The sequence below is a fragment of the Siniperca chuatsi genome, linkage group LG8, assembly GCF_020085105.1.
Source record: "Siniperca chuatsi isolate FFG_IHB_CAS linkage group LG8, ASM2008510v1, whole genome shotgun sequence".
Taxonomy (NCBI): Eukaryota; Metazoa; Chordata; class Actinopteri; order Centrarchiformes; family Sinipercidae; genus Siniperca; species Siniperca chuatsi.
Genome location: NC_058049.1, coordinates 6,063,881 through 6,082,343, shown reverse-complemented (window position 1 = coordinate 6,082,343; position 18,463 = coordinate 6,063,881). Strand labels below are relative to the sequence as shown.

Below are 18,463 nucleotides of genomic sequence, written 5' to 3'. Positions count from 1 at the left end.
ATGTATTTCATATCTATGGATGGCAGATACTGTGGTTCATTAGTTTAAGATGTGTTGATTATGAGGCCATGATCGACTATAGTAATTAAAACAAATTTTAAGCATATTTTACTGTTCTTTAATATTTTATTGGTTTAATTAAGAGATCATTTTATTCTTGTCATAAAAATGTGGTTTGTCTGTAGGCAAATAAACACATTAAACATGGCAGAAAAAAAATCAGAGCATGCATTAAGCAAGAAAACTACATAGTAACAAATGAACGAAGCAAATTCAAACAGAGAAACAAGGTCACAACGCATTCAAAAGCATGACATGCATTGTGCAACTCATTTCAAATATGAATCCTACAGCAAAATGTCTGGTACCTTAAAATATTCTATAAAATACAGCAGATGTCTTGTTTCTTAATTCAACACCCATTTTGACATCATACCTACACTGACTTTGCATGTTGTTAAAAGATTAAGTAGATGGCATTGATAGAATACATTTAAAGTTAGGCATTTAGACAAATCAGAGCATCAGATTCTTTGCACATAAAAAAAGAAATTGGACTAGGTAGAAACTGCAAACAAACCCCATCCTCCATCCATCCAAGCACAACATGACTATTAAAAAGAACATTTTTAATTATGTATAAGCACATTTTCATTTAAGTTACTAATTTCAGAATGTTATTTATTCATCACGGAATAAGCAATTTTCATGAATAAATAAGGACATAAAAAGGAAAAAAATAACAGTCGATACATACAGAACACAGCTGATGTCTACTGTGCTACATTCAGTGAACGTAACAAAGTGAGGGGTGTCCACTGCTTGAATGAGGTCACATTAAGATGGAAAAAAGAAATATCACCATGAGACTTCAGTGCATTACTGGCTGGTCTTCAACTGTACTCGAATATACAGAGAAGTTGGAGCACAGACTGTAAAGTTGACATTCAAAAAACAGTTCCTTCTGTTGATGGCAATGTCTGTCCCCATCAAAGTTTAAGTCACATCCTAAATGGTGGAAAAACAAAACATAAAGAAAACAAAACTTTTATGTAGTATAATCAGACCCCCGTGGGGGCGAGACGGCTGATGAAGGCGATACTGCTGAGGCACATCCTCCTGAAGAAGGCGGGGCAGGCAGGTTTCATGATGAAGTGCTCCAGAAGAATTCGCAGCTCTGTGAACAAGGTGCTGGGGTGGAAACAGATTTGTTTAATACTCAACTAAAGTCAGTAAAGTCATTCTAAGGTTTGTCATTTCTAAATAGACACACTGTGTTACATCATATAAAATTACTCTGCAGTCAACAAGTTTAGTACATTTGTTAATTTCTAATCAAATTACTGTACATTGGAACATCCCAAGCAAAAACAAGTATTCTGGTTCTACTTTTTCAAATTTTCAGTGCGTCATGCTATTTTTAGTCTAGTTTTCTAAGCTAATGACATTTTTCAATTAGTTTTATTTTAGAAACTTTTTTAGTTTTACATAAATTCAGAAAAAAAGAATGATAATCTAGACAGCACAATTTGACTGCAACATATTGTTTTATTATCCTGGATGAGCGTATGTTTCTGCACTCATACACAACATACTGTATGTAGTACAGCCTGTTTGACATTTGAAAAATAAACAGTGTGCTCTCATGGACAATGTAATAGAATTACACAGAAAGTTTCGTGTTTTCTTCAACCCTGATTCTGCAATAATGACTAGCTTGTTGTATATTATAGTGTACATAAATACCTGTGCTTTGTGAAAATATTGTATTATTTAACATCTTACCGGCAGTATGGGTTTCTTCTGGATGTGTAGCGCAGAGTGAGGAATCGGTAGTAAATGAAAGGCAGCAGCAAACTCCCCTGGCCGCTGTCATGATATGAGTAAGTGAAAACAGATATTACAATATTGTTCAATGTTTTAATAATAAACAATAACATTAATAATAAACTTTGTTCAGCACTTATCAAAACATTGTTAATATTAATCTAAACTGCAATAACAAGCAAATGGATCACCTGTACAATTTAATGCAATCCAATATGACGACTATCTGGCCTCTTTGTACCTCTGTAGGTTGCTTGAAAATTTGCATATGAAACTAATCAGACCACTATTGAAGCTGACAGGCACTGGTAGTTGAGATACAATTCAATAAGACTGATTTATGTAGTTAATTTGGTAACTTGGATTTACAGGATGGTATTTTTGTGTACTTCTGGATAAAAATCTAGAATACAAATTTAGTGTATGGAAAACCGGTGGGTTTTGTTGCTCATAATCTGTCCAAAGTATTTTTGGCAATATAAGATTGATGAGCTAATGGTTGCATAAGCAGAATACTGTCTAAGAACACAATCAGTACTTCCACCACAGTGTCACTGATCCACTGGTGCACATATTGGTAGATAATTTAATGACACTCCAATGGAATAAATCAGTTATGTGATCTTACCTGAAGAGCATGAAAACCGTAGCCGGCATCAAGAAGATCTCATTGCAGGCGATGAACTTCAGGATGTTCTGCTGATTGGATGTAAGTTTGTCCAGGAGGTTTCTGATAAACATCAGGCTGCTGGGGCCCACAGACTGCAAAGAACAGAAAGAAAGATAAAAAAAGAAAAAAGAAATTAGAAACTGACAACAAAGCTGCAGTTAAGTTTTCAGTGAGGCACAGAGTTTACATAAAATATTGATATAGAGAAGTGAATGTAAAGGTAATCACATCGTCAATCATCAGCTTGACTGGATTTTAAGGTTGAATTTGGGTCTCTGAGCAATGGCTAGTTGACTGAGAAGATCATTAAAACACCATTTGGCTGGTGGCAATTTTCCACCTGGGGTTTAAACAATGTTCGGCAAAAGGATTTCTGTCATTCATTTTTAACTAACAGCATTAAAAGTCACAGCAGGTGACTGCTGCCTTATACTTACATCAAGGACTTTCTTTGTATAGGTAGTTGCATGAAGCAAGGAAAAGAGAAAGACTGGGAAGATGCTCACTGGACACAAGTGTTAAGGATCAACATAAAAAGACAAAGAATAAATCCTCCCGCAACAATTTAGTGAAAGTGCAGTACATCATGCACTTTCATGTGATACTAATCAGAACTACTGAATGTGCAGAGTAGACCCATGCTATTAAAAAGATAGGACGGCACGGAAACCTTACATGGGCTCTCTTTGGAAAAAAATCACAATGACAAGCAAAATAGAAATTTGAGTAAAAATCAGCCTTTCATTAGAGAGATAAGTAGCTTGAAGTTTATGAAAATGTTGCTCAGAATCCAAAAAGTGAATCACTGAATAATTTTAAACAAAAAAACAACAATTCGCAAACCACTACAGATTAGCATTGTAGCTGCACCCAAAGAGATAAAGTAGTAGTTCTTTATTATTTAAACCTTTTAAATAAGGACAATAGTCATGCCGTCCTAGCAGGCACTCTTTAAGACAACGCAATGGGAGCCTCCACATGAACCATCCTGTGATCAATATCTCTATGATTTTAAACTTTTAACCAGATACACAGCACTATCCATTTGTCTTTTCCTCATATTTGAAGGTGAAAGGATACTTGTGATGGGGTAGGAGTTGACCAAGATGAGTGAGTATAGCAGGTAATGGCAGCTATCTTCCTGAAGAGCCTGGGCCAGGAAAGCTCTGCTCAACTGAAAGCGTGGAAGCCTTTGATGCAAGCGAAGGGCACTGGTGAGGGCGTTCGCTAACAAGGCTCGCTGATAGAAGTTAGCTGCTGCATAGGGCCTGAAACACACAAGCAGTCACAAATATTCGGACATCTATTCAGGACGGGTGAAAGGAGAATAGGTTGAAAGGAGTGTGTTGCTGCCAGTCGGTAACTAATCAAACTTTGTAAAATGTTGTCTTTTTACACTGTCACTAAGTGAACTCACCCCAAAACTGGTAGAATAAACATTACGGAGCAGTAGACGGTGAAGAGTCGTGAAAGCCACATTGCAGTTTCTAGCTTGTTACTCATTAAAAATTGCTGTGGAAGAAAAAAAAATTACATTCAGGAGTTTTAAACACATAAAAGTTGAAGGAAACGCAATGCTAAGTGTTGAGCCTGCTCCATCACTTACGATATAACATCATGGGTGAAGGGTGTATAGTGCTAACTGCGCTAGGGTTTCAGGCAAAGAGCTGGTAGACCTCTGTTAGGTGGTATGATTTGCTGTTTTAGCATTCAGGCATTTGAAATGACAGGGTGGGTCTTCTGTTTTCTCATGTATACTGAAAACAGATTTACTGAAAGGCTCAGACTGTCACTCATGTTCTCTCAATGGTCAGCATAAGCCAGACAAACTAAAAAAAACTGTAACTCATGAAAGACCCTGGTCCTTCAGCTGACACCACCCAAGTAAGGCCATCTTTATATTTCAAACAGGTTCTACATAAACTTGAACAAGAACTTTGAATACAGAGTTTGAAGGAGGAAGAGAAGTGACAAAATGTACCATTATCCATAATTCTAAGAATCAAGTAAATTAGGGCTGCAACTAACGATTATTCTGCCAATTGTTTTCTCAATAAATTGTTTGGTTGTGAAAATTGCCGATCACAAGTTCCCAGATTTCAAGGTGATGTCTTCTCTTGTTTTGTCAGACCAACAGTCCAAAACACAAAGATATTCAGTTTACTATCATAGAAGACTAAGAAAAACAGAAAATATTCACATTGAAGAAGATGGAACCCTTGAATTTTTGCCATTCGTGCTTGAAAAATACCTTACACAAGTAAGCTATTATCAAAATAGTTGCCAATTAATTTTCTGTCAATAGACTTATTGTCGCAGCTCTAAAATATATATCTCAGGAACATTAATAACTGCTACGCTGATGCAGTGCTAAATGAAAAACATAAACCCTTTTTTCTTTCAGATAAGATTAACCTGTGTATTTGTAAATGGTGGACACAATCACAAGAAACACCTGCACAATATAAAGCAATCCAGAACTATAGCTCTGAACCTTTGAGAAACTCATAATGTTACATTTATGATGAATCTGTTGCTATTAAACTCTGAATACTGAGGCTTCCACAAAGTTTGGATAACACAAAATGGTCACATCATCAGGAGCTATTTTCTCAGACTTTAAAAATCTCCCTCCAGAGCCACAGAAGACATTATACAAATGTTTTTGTCAATTGAGCAGTACCCCTTGTGACGAGTATCTTTGTATGTAGAATAAGCAGAGTGCACCTTACAAGGTGAGAAATAGTTGGAAGATGTAACTGTGTATGTCAAACAGCCAACTTACCACAGGCCCTAGCTGGGGGGGAGGACTTTGTTGGTTTGTGTCAGCCATCTTTAGGAGTGCAAGATGCTCTGTTGGAAGAAAAGGTCACATCATGAAGCAAAACTGACAAGTCATACCAACAGGAGTCACGGCTAAACTAAAAAGACTACACTTGTTAGTTGGGCTGCAACTAAATATTATTTTCTTTAATCGATTAATCAGCCAATTATCTTTTTGAAAGGAAATACTAACTAATGCCCAACCATAATTTCACAAAGCGGTATATTCAAATTGATTATCTAACAAACTGTCCAAATCTCAAATATATTCAACTGACTATCGTATATGACAAAGAGAAATAACCCAACTCCTCTTAAAAAAGCTGTAATGCTTCTTGCTTGAAAAAGTTACTGAAACAATCGATGAGCAAAATAATTGACAATTAATTTTCATTCATTCATTCATTCATTCATTCAACAATAGATTGATCTACTAATCATTTCCACTCTACCCTTCCACTGGTCTCAAAGTCTCCTTTTTATCTCACTTTTATCTCTGGTGTTGCTTTTTAGTAAGTTAGTAACTGATACTGAAGATGGTTCTGTTTAGCTATATATTAATTTAGCTAATTTAGCTGAGCAAACGAGGAAGACACTGTGGCTTTTAAAAGTGAAACTATTAATCTCAATGAGACCAACCTTTGTAGGAAAAGCAACATAGGAACTAACGAGCTATTGCGTCTATAATTTGCTCTAGCTTAACGTTATGTTAGGTGGAAGATATAGCTACACTAGCACACCTAGCCTTCGCTAGTTTGGGTAAGTAATGACTCATTTATTAAATGGAGGACCGATGAAAATGGCAAAAACCAACGCGTTACTACTGATCAAAGTGGATCGGTACAGACCAACGTATGTAAAAAAAAAAAATCAGGAAAGCCTTGAATCAGTGGTTTATTAATGCTAACGTGACGCCAGCTAACGTTAGCAGCAGGTAGATCTAGAATATTCTTACTGTTACCATCGTTACTAGCATGCGAGCTAAAGCCTCTGCTAACGTTTGCTACCTTGCCTTTCGCTAGCTCGTGAATTTATGTTAACTCTGGACACGCTGGTTAACGTTGGCTGTCTCGGCTGTTTAAAGGAGCTCATACAGAATGAATACCCCTGGTTGATAATATATACATATAGCAGTGATAAAGCATATAGTTTACCAGTGTTACAGCGTCGATCTATTACGTTGCGTGCTAGGTTAAAAGTTGACAGGCTGCTTGTCACCACACTGAAGTAAATGATCAGCTGACCTTCTGGAGCGAGAAGTAAAACATCTCTCGCGATATTTTAGAATCACAGGCAACACTCCCCTCTAATGGTAAAAACAATGAAATGCAACAAGGCCTGCTCGTTTTTTCTGCTCTCTGTTTTAATTCTGACATGAAATTGAAAAAAAAAAACACATTACATTACATTTGATGGAAGAAAATAATCTCTGTGCAATAACTGTCATACCAAAACAAACCATCTACTGCACTTAAAAAGTATACATATGACAGTTTAATATACATATTGGGCAACAACATGTAACTTGACTCTCTTAACTCAGTGGGAAATGTTAAGACTATCGGAATTTCAAAATAGAAGAGTGGAGTAAAATGAAACACAAAATGAAATAGTGTTCTGATTTTCTTAGATGCTTGAAGCCTGAAGACACAGTAAATCTAACCCATAAACCAGACACTGTGTAACTGACATTTTACCCTTATTATTATTAGTTTTTATTTCTATCATATTGTATACGTTACAGAGAGATAAAAATAGTGAGAAAATGAAGGAAATGGGTGGGAAGGCAATTTGCCACATTCTGCTGCTTATATGCAGTATATGTAATGGACAAATAGGATGTATGTTTGTTGGAAAAATTGACACTTCTTGCAGAGTTCACATAAGAAGACAAGACGATTCTTAATTTACTTTGTACTATGATACTAAGATGTACTAAGGTAATGGTATTGTTAAGATCTACAGAGCTACACTTTAGTTAATGTATTGATTATCTCATGTGCATCACATCACTTCAGAGTGCGCCTGCGCCACGGTCAACGCCCACATTTTTAGAGAACAAACTGACTTCTCTTTTTTAGGTTTAGCACTGATCAAGAACTCTGCTTGGATAAATATAAGGCCTAATTAGACATTAAAAATAACAGATCTGTCAAATATTTGAGTCTTTGCTCTTTTTTTCAATCAAATGATCTTCGTCATTTTAAATGTTATTTTGTAGACTAACACAAGAGGGCGCACTCGACCTGACTATCATGTTCCTGCAGGTTGGCCTATAGCCTGTGTTGGATAATTATTTTAGCTTTAAGTACACCTTATTTGGTCCCAACATGTTTTAAAATCTTACATCTGACTGCTACTGTCGCGCATATATCCGCAGATTATTGGCACGAGTGTCGCAGGATGATGTGTTTGCTGGAGATGCCATTTGAAAATATAGGCAGTGTAAGCACTGTAGAATCTAATTATTTCTTTGCAAAACCTAATTAGGCATTAAAAAAGGTTAACGCCAGCGCCTGAAACGTTTTTGTTTAATAATCCCATTACTGACGGCTCATCATGTATAAAATGGTGCAGGAGGACACTAAGTTTCCACTTGTTAAAGGGAATCTCTCAGAAATAGTCGCAGATTTTTTGACACTATCTGCGATTGGAAATTAGGGCTTGTAATTAAACTGCGGAGACTCAGCACAGCACACAGAGTAAGTAAGGCTGCAGCGTCCTGCCTTGCATGCATTTTCTATGTTTAATTGACGATTCTGTCTGCCTACCGCAAAAACATTGTCTCTATTTTCTGTTTTGTCTTTCTTTACGATGTCGTCTTAATGTGTTGTTCCTGACTGAACTCGCCAAACTGTAGCGTACAGTGAGAATAGACCTTGATTTTTTTAAGCGTCAGCTCCTCTCGGACCATTACCAGTCACTAGAGAGCTCAAGGTGAGAATTTAAATGAGACAACATTTTCTGCCCGAGTTTTAATTTGAGCAGGCTACTGAAGAAGATCCTTTGATACATTTTCAGAAAGTAATAAACCCTGCTCTACTAAATTATGAAGGATATAGATTTTCTTACATTTATTATTAGGCTATTATTATTATTATTATTATTACAGGAGTGTTAGCCTACAACGATGCAAAAAAACGTCACCCATGCACCAGAGTCACACAAAGTATGAATGCAAAGTGCTGATGACGAAATATTAAAGGACAATACTGACTTTTCTTTTAGTAAAATCTCGTTTTCAGTCTTCTGAAAATGATCCGTTTTCACGAAAATGCAAATTATTTCAGGATGAATATCAATTATAAAATGATGTGCTAATGGTGATTATGTTATCGAAAGAATGAACCTCTCGAGAGGTAAAACACCTCGTTTTCAGACACAGACGCTGAGACCCTTTTCTTCTCCTGTGCAGTAAAAACCTGCATCTGTCAAGTTCTACAGCAAAGATAACATAACTCTCAACTTTAAAAATAAAGAGCATAACACTAACAGCACAATTAAGGCTTATTTATAATAATACCATAGGAATGATTTTGATATTGCAGAAATAATTTGGGCTACTGCAGTTTAAGTAGAAAATTCCGTTGAACTCGATAATTATTATTATTATTATTATAATATTTGAATTGAAATGTTGAGGACTGCTACGACTGTAACCTGCGCTCACTTAATTCCTACACTTTATTTAATCCTTTTCCTTTAACGCTTCTGCATCAACAGTTTTCAAGAGAAAGAAACAAAGAATAGAGAGTGAGTGACAGACCAAAGTGAAAGCTTTCTAAAAGAAATAAACAGTCTTGTATACTCAAAGGAATGCGCTTGTAATCGCTCCATCTCAGTCTCTGGATCTATTCGGCCAAAACAAACAGGGTGTGGTAAGGGATGAAAATCGGGACAAGCGAGGAAGACGACGGGAAGAAAGAGCTGGTTTGATAGGGAGGAAAAGAAGGACACGGTGAATTTCCCTCAAACTGGTTAAAGAAACAATAAAGCGAGTTATCAACAGACTTCTCTGCCTTTTATCTCTTTGTTGGCGGATCCAAGAAGGCGTTTCACGATTATTTCATGATGGGCTGAATTCCCTGTGATTTATAGTGACTATAAAAGGTCTTTACACACTACACAGTAATAGGTCTGTATTTATTGCTTTGTGGGGATTGAAATAAAAAAAAAAATAAAGATTTAAAATCAGTGCTGCTCTTCTCTGACAATGTACAAAAATATGAAGAAATATTTTAAACATTGGCTCTGTGTGGATGCCTTTCAGCTGATGCTCAGCAGAAGCACCTTTTGCCTTTTTGTTTTTTACTGACAGCAAAAAAGCAGCTATTTGCAAAACAGCTCAAAGTCACTAAAATTGCAAGAGAACCTGTTCACGCTCCTGTAGAGAATAATATTTTCTACAGAATGGAGGCTCTGATTAGCATTCTGCATCTCGCTTTATTGCAGCAGCTTGTTCGTTCATCTTGTTGTTTACTTCAGTGCCATGTCGACAGCAACAGTTTGAAATATTCTTTGTTATTTGGGTATTTTTTTTGGCAGATTATAACAAGTTTAAAAAAAATCTAAATATGTCGACATCAGCCATCATTTGTTGCAGGAAACAGAAAACATATGATGTTGCAACCAAGAGGATTTGAGGTTCAAGCTAAACAAACAGGCTCCCTTGGTTTTTATCAGATCATGCAACATTTCCCAAAATGCTTTGAAAGACTCACTTGGTCCTCTTGATTAAACCCTGCATTCTGCGATCATATATGCCCAAATAACTCAATTCAACATGTTGAATTGTGTTATTTGGGCATCTTGTGGGAGATTGACACCTTCTACCTTGATTTTGAGCAAAACATAACACTGTTTTGGGGAGATCGTCTATGTTTTCTTGCAGAAGTAGCTTCAATTTCGCCGCTCTGACATGGCTGTTACATACATGCAGTGACCAGATTCAGGCAGGCTATACTCTTGGCCTCTTAGCTTTCCTCATGAGCTTTTTCCTTGCATGCAAGTCATCCATTTTATAGAAAAGTCTCTAAAGCTTCTTATGATGCTACTATTTCCTCCACTTCTTCTTCACTGTGTGCTATTGCATATATTTATAGACTCAAAAACCCTTTTATATAGCTCTTTCAGCATTTGTAAGATCTTTCGTTTACTCCACACATGTCTCTGCACATGTGCAAAGACAAAACTTTCACTGAAATCTCAATTTTGATTGATGTAATTATTACCAAAGTGATTCCAGGAAAAAGGAAATGAGCTTTCTGCATGTTTTGGAATGAAAGAGTTAAATCTTAATTATCTTCCCTTGACAAGAGATGTGTGCACAAACACGGTGTATTATTTTGTTATTTTAAATGCATTGTTTCTTTTAAGATGAAAGCAGATTTTTAAAAAATGTAATATTTTCAAAATATAATTACTAAAATATCATATAAAAGGACAATGTAATCGCTGCAATATTCCTATAGGGGATAAGTCTGCATAAATCATTTTTATTTTGACTTTGGTGACAAAAACAGCACGTTGTTGTCTTACTTCTATAAAGGCTGGAGGGAATCTGATGACCACAGCGAGCCGTGAGCCAAACACTATTGACATAGAAAGCAAAGGGGATCCACCAGAAAGCTGACTTTTCCCTTTTGGGGAGTAAAGCTATGTTTGTTTCTGCATTGAATGGAGGCCTATAATGGCTCTGATGGCATCAGGATTGTCACCACAAATGGTCTGGGCGTTTTGCAAGGCTGTTTGACAGAGCCTATTATGTCATTGGTCACGTCCCTCCACTCCTTGCTCGCTTGGGCTTGAATGGGAGTGAATTAATCAAATGGTTTGAGAGAGATCAGCCAACTTAATGCACTTTGTGTCAAGGTCTACAGTGATCCAAGACCCCTGGCCTCCCCTCTATCTGTACTGTTGAGCTGCAACCAGACTGAAAACACAAACCAATACCTATAGGGACATTTAATGTGGCACTCAAAACTGAACTGATGAGGACTTTTTAGTCAATGGATTTTTAAAAATATCTTCTAAATCATCACTTTAACATTCCTACAGGGACTTGTGGTGTTTTCATAGTGAGGTTACAGTGAAATTACTTTGTATTAAGAGGCAATTTCCTGCTTCTGGTATCACTAGAGACAAATATTTTTGTTCTTACATATATATATGTATATATATATATATATATATATATATATATATATATATATATGTGTGTGTGTGTGTGTGTGTGTATAAATAGTATCCTTCTAAATACATTTTATACGTACGTTATATCTCTGTTATGAAATCTGAAAACAACATAGGACCAGTTTTTATTCTCTATTTGAGGAATAGCTTCTAAATTGCACACCAACTACTAGAATACAATTTAAAAAGGTGGCATTTTAAGCATGCAATTAACTAATTAAATTTATTCAAGGAATTAATGAATTTCTATGACAGTTATCTGGCCAATAAGAGCCCATTAGATGCAATTAATATTTGTATTCTATAGGGGTTTTTGTATCTGAGTCTTTTAATGACTACTGCTGTGGGAAATAGTGTGACACCTATAATTGGGTGTCATTCATAATTTCATATTTGTGTGGAAATGTACTCTCATGGACTCCTTTCGACCCCACAACAAACCGAAAAGCCTCTAAAAAGGGATCTATGGGTTTAATAAAATAAATATTGATACATATTTAAAAATCAAAGCACTGCCACCATGATATTTGTTTTCCAGGAGGGAAAATGGTCCAAAGTCGAGCTCTGTAACGTTATTGCTTTATCAGACACAATCAAAATGTGAATTAATCAAAACACTCAGCGTTAGAGCACGTATGCATGAGCATTGTTTGGCTGTAATGGATGGCTTTAAAATTTGACGTTATTATTTCCCGTCATTTCTGGAAACAAATTGAACATTTATTGCATATATATTAAAAATTATACAGTCGTCGAGAGAGGCTGATGTCTCTTTTATTGAGGCGCACCGAGAGGTGAGGTCTCACCGGATCAATTTCCCTGTCTTGTTACTCCCGCAAGAGGATGTTTGGAAAATGCCTGCACCGCTAAATTGATTCAGAAACAAATTCATAACTTGGGGGGTTTAAGCAATTTTGAGGCGCTCAGTTTTTATCCCCTATCTTTTCTTCTGTTTCGTGTTTTGATTGCTTTAAACAGCCAAACAAAGTTTTGTACCATTCTGCTTCTCACTGAAACCGGTTTCTTCGGCTGTAAGTCCACGTTGGCCTCTTTTTCATTCTTTGCAAGAAAAAAAATGCATTTAATACACTGGGTTTTGGGTGGCTTCACAAACATAGCCATTAAGCAGTCACAATGCTTTTATTGTGCACTTGATCTCAAAATAGAGGCTGGTCTGACTGCGGGACCCAGACGAACCTATGGAAAAGGCCTTGTCTTTGTCTGCCTGTACGGAGATGAATGACCCGTGTCAACCAGATGATTAGTTTGCACTATTAAATTGTCAAAAAGGAAGGATTTTTCCCTAATAGTGCCTTTTCGTGAAGAATTATGGAATTCAGAGTTGTTTGGGACTGCCGGGGAACTTGCAGGGCTTCGCAGGGACGAGGGCGAAGGTCAGACAGAGTTCTCAGCGCTGCGTCCAGTGTGGCACAGCAGTCAGCGGGGATGTGGAGACAAATGTAGGCTTATTTCCTACAAGATGGGAAGATTAATCTCTACATTGTACTAGATGAAGGATATCCATGCAGTGACACTGCAACAAGCTGAGGTGAGTTTACCCAACAGTGCATCCATGAGGATTCACAAAATGCGTAGAACTCGTGCGTAAATGCGCGACAACGCCAAGAGTGCCCCATTTACATCACCTACAGGGAAGACTCAGTGGCAACCGTATGAGCAGGGTATCAAATGATCAACAGATAACCTAACCCTTCAGTGACACAAATCAAACTTAAATGGGACATAAGATTTTTTTCTCAAAAACACCAATGCGTGCTGCATTGGTGCACAATTGCAAACGCATAAAATGTGGCCGGTAGCGCCAGATCTCTCCCTGCACATGAGCCGTCTTTCTGCACGTCACGACTGCCATGCTCCATCCAGGAAACAATTCTTTTCTGCTCAACCTCTATTCTAGTGCCAACGTTTTGTGTTAAATGTTAACAACTTGGCCCGATCCATTTAATCGCCAACAACAAATCTGTGTTGACTCTAACACTCGCCTCCTTTGTCCCCATTATGCGGCTGCCCTCACTTGAAGATTTATGTATTTTTGATATTAAATTCCTTCTGTCATCAAGACTGCTCTCTTGTTGACTTTTCTTGACCTGTCGACCTCGTTCCCCAAACTTTCCCATATTTAACGCGGGACCCGCAGCCTCCCCCTCCAACTTCTTCTGCTCTACCACAGCTGAATGCTGTGTGGCTCCTTTTGTTGGCATGTGCTGTTTGCACTGTTCTTGAACTTCAGTGTGCTGCCCTTTCCCCATCCTGTACTTTGAACCCTGCGGAACAATATTCCCTTAATAACGTCTTATTGTTCACAAACGCAGTGGCTTCATTTCCTTGTAGGCATATGCCTGTTACTCCAGTTTTTATATTAGCCTACTCAGGACCACTGCGCAATTATACTAATGGCTGTCAGAACAACATATTTTGGTCAGTATTATGAATTATTAGCAGGCCCTTAATGTCCTCTAAGCTGTGTTTTTCAAATCAACACTATACAATTCAGACTTGATGTGTGCGCTTCAGTCACAATCTGCAAATTGCATTCATCCAGTGTGACGCAGAATGACGGATGCTCATACCTTTGCTATATGTGACGTCCATGTCGCCTATACAAGCCTCCCTCTGCTGCCCAGCTTGCTAATTAGTTAAACAAACGCTCATACTAATGATCCCACTGGCTTGGTGAGCTTTGGGGTTTTTGTTCGCCAACTTTGACCCAGCTTTTCCTGCTGGAAACTTGGCCCCGCTGACCCGAGCTATCAAGGCGCTGTGGAGACGGCTGGACCGCCCTGTCCGGAGTCCAACCCCCCAGGGGCCAAAGGGCAGCGTCCAAGGCCCGGGAATGCCACCACCAGCTGCTAGCGGTGACACAATTTACAAAAGGAGCTCGGTGAGCAATCCTTCTATGGGTTGTCAGTGTTGTGACAGTGCTGGCTTGACATTTATTTACTCTCTCATAGGACCAAAAACTGCCGGTTTGGTTTAAGTATTAAGCCACCGAGTTTGGTTTACTTCCAACGCATCTGAGCTGCAAAACAAAATTGGGTACCTCTTTCGAATAAGGCACCATTTATAAGGGTTCATACGTCAGGGTTTATTAACTGTATGGCTTCATTATTGGTCATGAAATCAGTTATAACCCATTAATAAGAACCAATTGTGAGTTGGCAGGTATTGAAAACTCTCTATGACTGTTTGACCACTTATTCCTAGAAAGGGGCTGCAGATGATCTGGACCCAAATCCACTTATTAACCTCTTTTTAACACTTACAAGTTGACTATTTAAACCCTCTATTAATGACGTTCATAACTATAGATGGGAAACCCACGAGCATTTATCAATGAATTATTAACATTGATAAATACATTAGGCCACTACCAAATAGAAAGCATAAACACAACCTAGCAAACCTAAATGTATTAACTATTAATTACCCAAAATTGTAATAATGCTCAAGTCATTTGACATTTCCTGTCTTGTTTATAAATGTTGGGAATGCATTAATAAATGCTCATGGATTTATCACTTTCTAAAAAGCCATCGATTTAGTAGTGTAAAATGTCAATAAGTGGTTAATAAATGGTTTTAATCATCAAGTCTGCAGCTAAGTGAAAGAGGTTAATAAGTGGATTTTGGTCCAGATCACCTGCAGCTCTTTGTGTTCTTGTGTATGGTTTTTAACGGATCTATAAAGCATTAGTAAATGATTTATTAATCGTTAATAAAACCATTAGTCACAACTTATAAACCCTTAATAAGGGGTGCTTTAAGTGGTAATAATGCTCGTCATATCGTGTTTATTCAAAATTAAAGGATTAATAAAAGTCATTCCTGCCCAAAGGTGCCAGCCAGAGTGCTGAGTAGCTCCATATTATATTCCAATTCAGTGTGAAATAAAGTCACTATATTATATTTTTCTTTCACCAAGAGATACAATTCTTCAGGGAAACTGTAGTAACCTAAATGGGAACATGAGTGCTCATTTGTTGTCGCTATTTATAGTCAATTACGCGGTCACAGGTTCGAGGTTTGTGGATTTATTTTAGAAACTATCCTGTGTTTATGTCCTGTTCTTCCTAAATTCAAACGTTTTTCTTTCCCCACAGCGCGCCGTGCGGTTAACACTGGCCCATTACACGATGTCATTGGTGGCTCTCGGTGTTATTTGGACAATGTTTGGCCATTTACCCGGCCTGTGTCTGCGCGCTCCAAGGAGGTCTCGACAGAAATTGATACTAATTGCGGGGACTGTACACTGCTGGCTGGTGGAGCGCCTGCAGGCAGTTGGAGGACCTGCTTGTCACCGCCTAATTGACAAGGGCTTGTCTGTCCTGGGAGCAGCTGGTCCTAAGCACCGGCGCACAATCGCAATCTTGACACGGCCTCCACTTGCCTGAAGGAGTTTTGAGGGGAAACGCCGTTAAAGGGAGATTTATTGAATCTCCCTTTGGGTGACGCTGTATTAAGTACGCAATATAGGCTTATTTCCACGGGTGCAAAAGGAAGCCACACTCCTGGTATTAATAACAGAAGGTGCCAATTAGGCCAGACAGGTGACATTTCTTGTGACATGAATCACTGCAAACAAGACAAGCGCGGGTAAATAAAAGCTATGAACAGCCCTGGTCTGAAATCGGTTTTAAGGAATAGTTATTTTACTTTTCGCAGCTACATGACACACAATGAGGCTATATGCGCAAATCGGATGAATGCAGGGGGATGTGTTGCACCAGCCATTCAGCTGGCTCAGGGGCGAGAACACAAATAACATCAACCCTCACAGTAAAATAATCAATTCATTATTCCGGCCTGTTTCTATTAGCCCATGTCTTTATAGCTGAATGCATCAAGAGGAAAAAGCCAAGCAAGTATTGTTTTCGTCTGCAAGTGGAAAAGGTTTTCCTCCACTTTCCCACTGCCTGTAAAGAAATGCTGCTTTTCTGGCCCTTTTGAACTGAAAATCGTGATTTTTTCCCCTGGTGTTCTCCGGACGCGCTCCTTTCTTTCTGGGGAACAATGACAACACTGGAGCACCCCGCCGGTGCGCCACAGTTGGGGATCCCCCGGATTGTTTTGGACATCTTTGGATTTCATCAATCAAAATGACTGCAGTTTTCCATAAAAATGCTGAATTTGGTGCTGGAACCGAGCGGGCAAGGTAGAAAATACGAAGCTGTCCTTCTCGATGATAAATGGCCATCCTTTGATTGAGCAAATAGAGAAATACGTGCCACAGTACTGAGAAACAGGCCAAGATTGTTAAGAGACTCATGACTCATGGTCTTGTGTCAGATCATGCCAGAAATGAATGGCCCAGAAACATTAGGCTATAAAAACAACTGCATTTCCCCAAACCTCGGAAATCTGTGAGACATGTAAGCAGGATAAACCTTAAGTGGACTTGACATGACTATAATTATGTAAAAACTTATACATGTAGACTAAATGCAATGACCTTTTGCTTGGCCACTATTAGCAGAATGATTAGTCTTTTGTCTGCTTTTTGGAAATAAACATCAAAACTAACAGCAACAGGATGAAGGTTACCTCTTCAAACCACTCACTGACTGACAGGTATGAGGCTCAGCTACTGGTGCTAGATATCATTCTAGTAATATTGGTCTTTCTTACCAAGTTAGTGGGTGTAAGAAACCAGATGAGGACTCATAAATATATAGGAGTCTTTGGCCTGGAACTACAGGAAGCTGATCCAGTATCCCTGCACCAATAAACCCCTGTTAACATGGAAAATACCACATCCCATTAAAACTCAATTATCAGCAGTCCTTGGAGCAGACCTGTGATGAAATCAGAAAACTGCAGTAAAACTTTTAATTTTCTAAAAAAGCAATTATGAATTAATGACCATACAGAGCCACTTAAGGTGTCCTCTCTAAATGGCCTTAATGCTGAATGCTAATTATCCAATATTGACATTTTGTCCCACCTCAGGTCAGCAGGTCAACAGTTGGAGATTAATGGCACCAGAAGGAGGTTATAGGACAAGGAACAAAGGAAAAGCCACTGTAATATTGTCTTTGTTAGTTCCCTTATTGTACTTTGTTAAGATGTCATAGGTTTTAAAGTCAGTCATAGGGCTTTTATTATGTCTGTGATAGCCAGTGCTGATGTTTTTGACCTTATTATACTTTATGGTTTTTGAAATATCTAATATCACGCCAATATAACATTTATATACCACTTAAATAAGGATTTATAGTCTGTATTTGGTACTCAGTAGTGACCTTATCTTATGGGTTTAGGTCTTTATGTTTCTTCTTTATTAGCACGTTTGAGCCATTCCATATGGTCCATCTTGTTTATTTTTAATGATTTTATAACAGGTATTGTAGGATAGTTTGCTCTGGTAAGGACACCACCCCCCTCCCTCCTCCTTTCTCAAACATATAGCAGAGCTGGCTGGCTTGTCGTGCTTGAAGTATTGTTTAATTTCAGGGCCCCGGCGTTTCCTGAGGTGAGGTCTGCATTGGCTGCTAATAGAGATCTAATTGATGGGCCGAGTCCCGTTTCCGTGCTCTCTCTCCCTTTATTGCGCCCCGGCGTCTGCTGTAAAATAGGTCTGTAATCAGATTCTGCCTATTCCTCCTGGAGCAGGATGAGCGCTCAGGGCTGCAGAGAGAGATGGGGCAAAAAAGGAAAAGAAAAATCAAGTTAAGACTTGAGTAGAAATTCGACATACTGTTGATGCTTGATGAAAAAGAGGAAAGTGAGCTTTAACAAAGAAATTCTCTTCTTTCTAGTTTGAATTTTCTTTAAATAAACCTCCATTATTCTTTCAGAAACTTGCTGTGGCACTCATTGGTGAGTTTACAGTGACCTTATCAGGTTTAATCTGTCAGAATAATCCTTTATTCCTTAGGGGATTTATAGTTTTGCTGCAATATTTCTATACTGAACCCCTCAACCCCCTAAAACT

The 18,463-nt window shown here is 38.1% G+C and overlaps 1 protein-coding gene across 3 annotated transcripts; it reads right to left on the bottom strand.

The window, feature by feature from the left end:
- Window positions 1-106: 106 nt before the first annotated feature.
- Window positions 107-6,623, bottom strand: tmem33 (transmembrane protein 33). Of its 3 annotated transcripts, none has more exons than XM_044205689.1 (8): window positions 6,475-6,623; window positions 5,283-5,350; window positions 3,915-4,009; window positions 3,578-3,765; window positions 2,935-3,002; window positions 2,456-2,589; window positions 1,786-1,869; window positions 107-1,191 (listed from the first exon to the last, which is right to left on the bottom strand). In XM_044205689.1, the coding sequence occupies exons 2-8, from the start codon at window positions 5,328-5,330 to the stop codon at window positions 1,062-1,064; spliced, it is 747 nt and encodes a 248-aa protein (XP_044061624.1). In that variant the 5' UTR covers window positions 5,331-5,350; window positions 6,475-6,623; the 3' UTR covers window positions 107-1,061. The 3 variants fall into 3 exon arrangements, with proteins under 3 accessions (XP_044061624.1, XP_044061623.1, XP_044061625.1); XM_044205688.1 differs by lacking the exon at window positions 6,475-6,623 and adding an exon at window positions 6,328-6,427; XM_044205690.1 differs by lacking the exon at window positions 6,475-6,623 and adding an exon at window positions 5,960-5,982.
- Window positions 6,624-18,463: the final 11,840 nt, after the last annotated feature.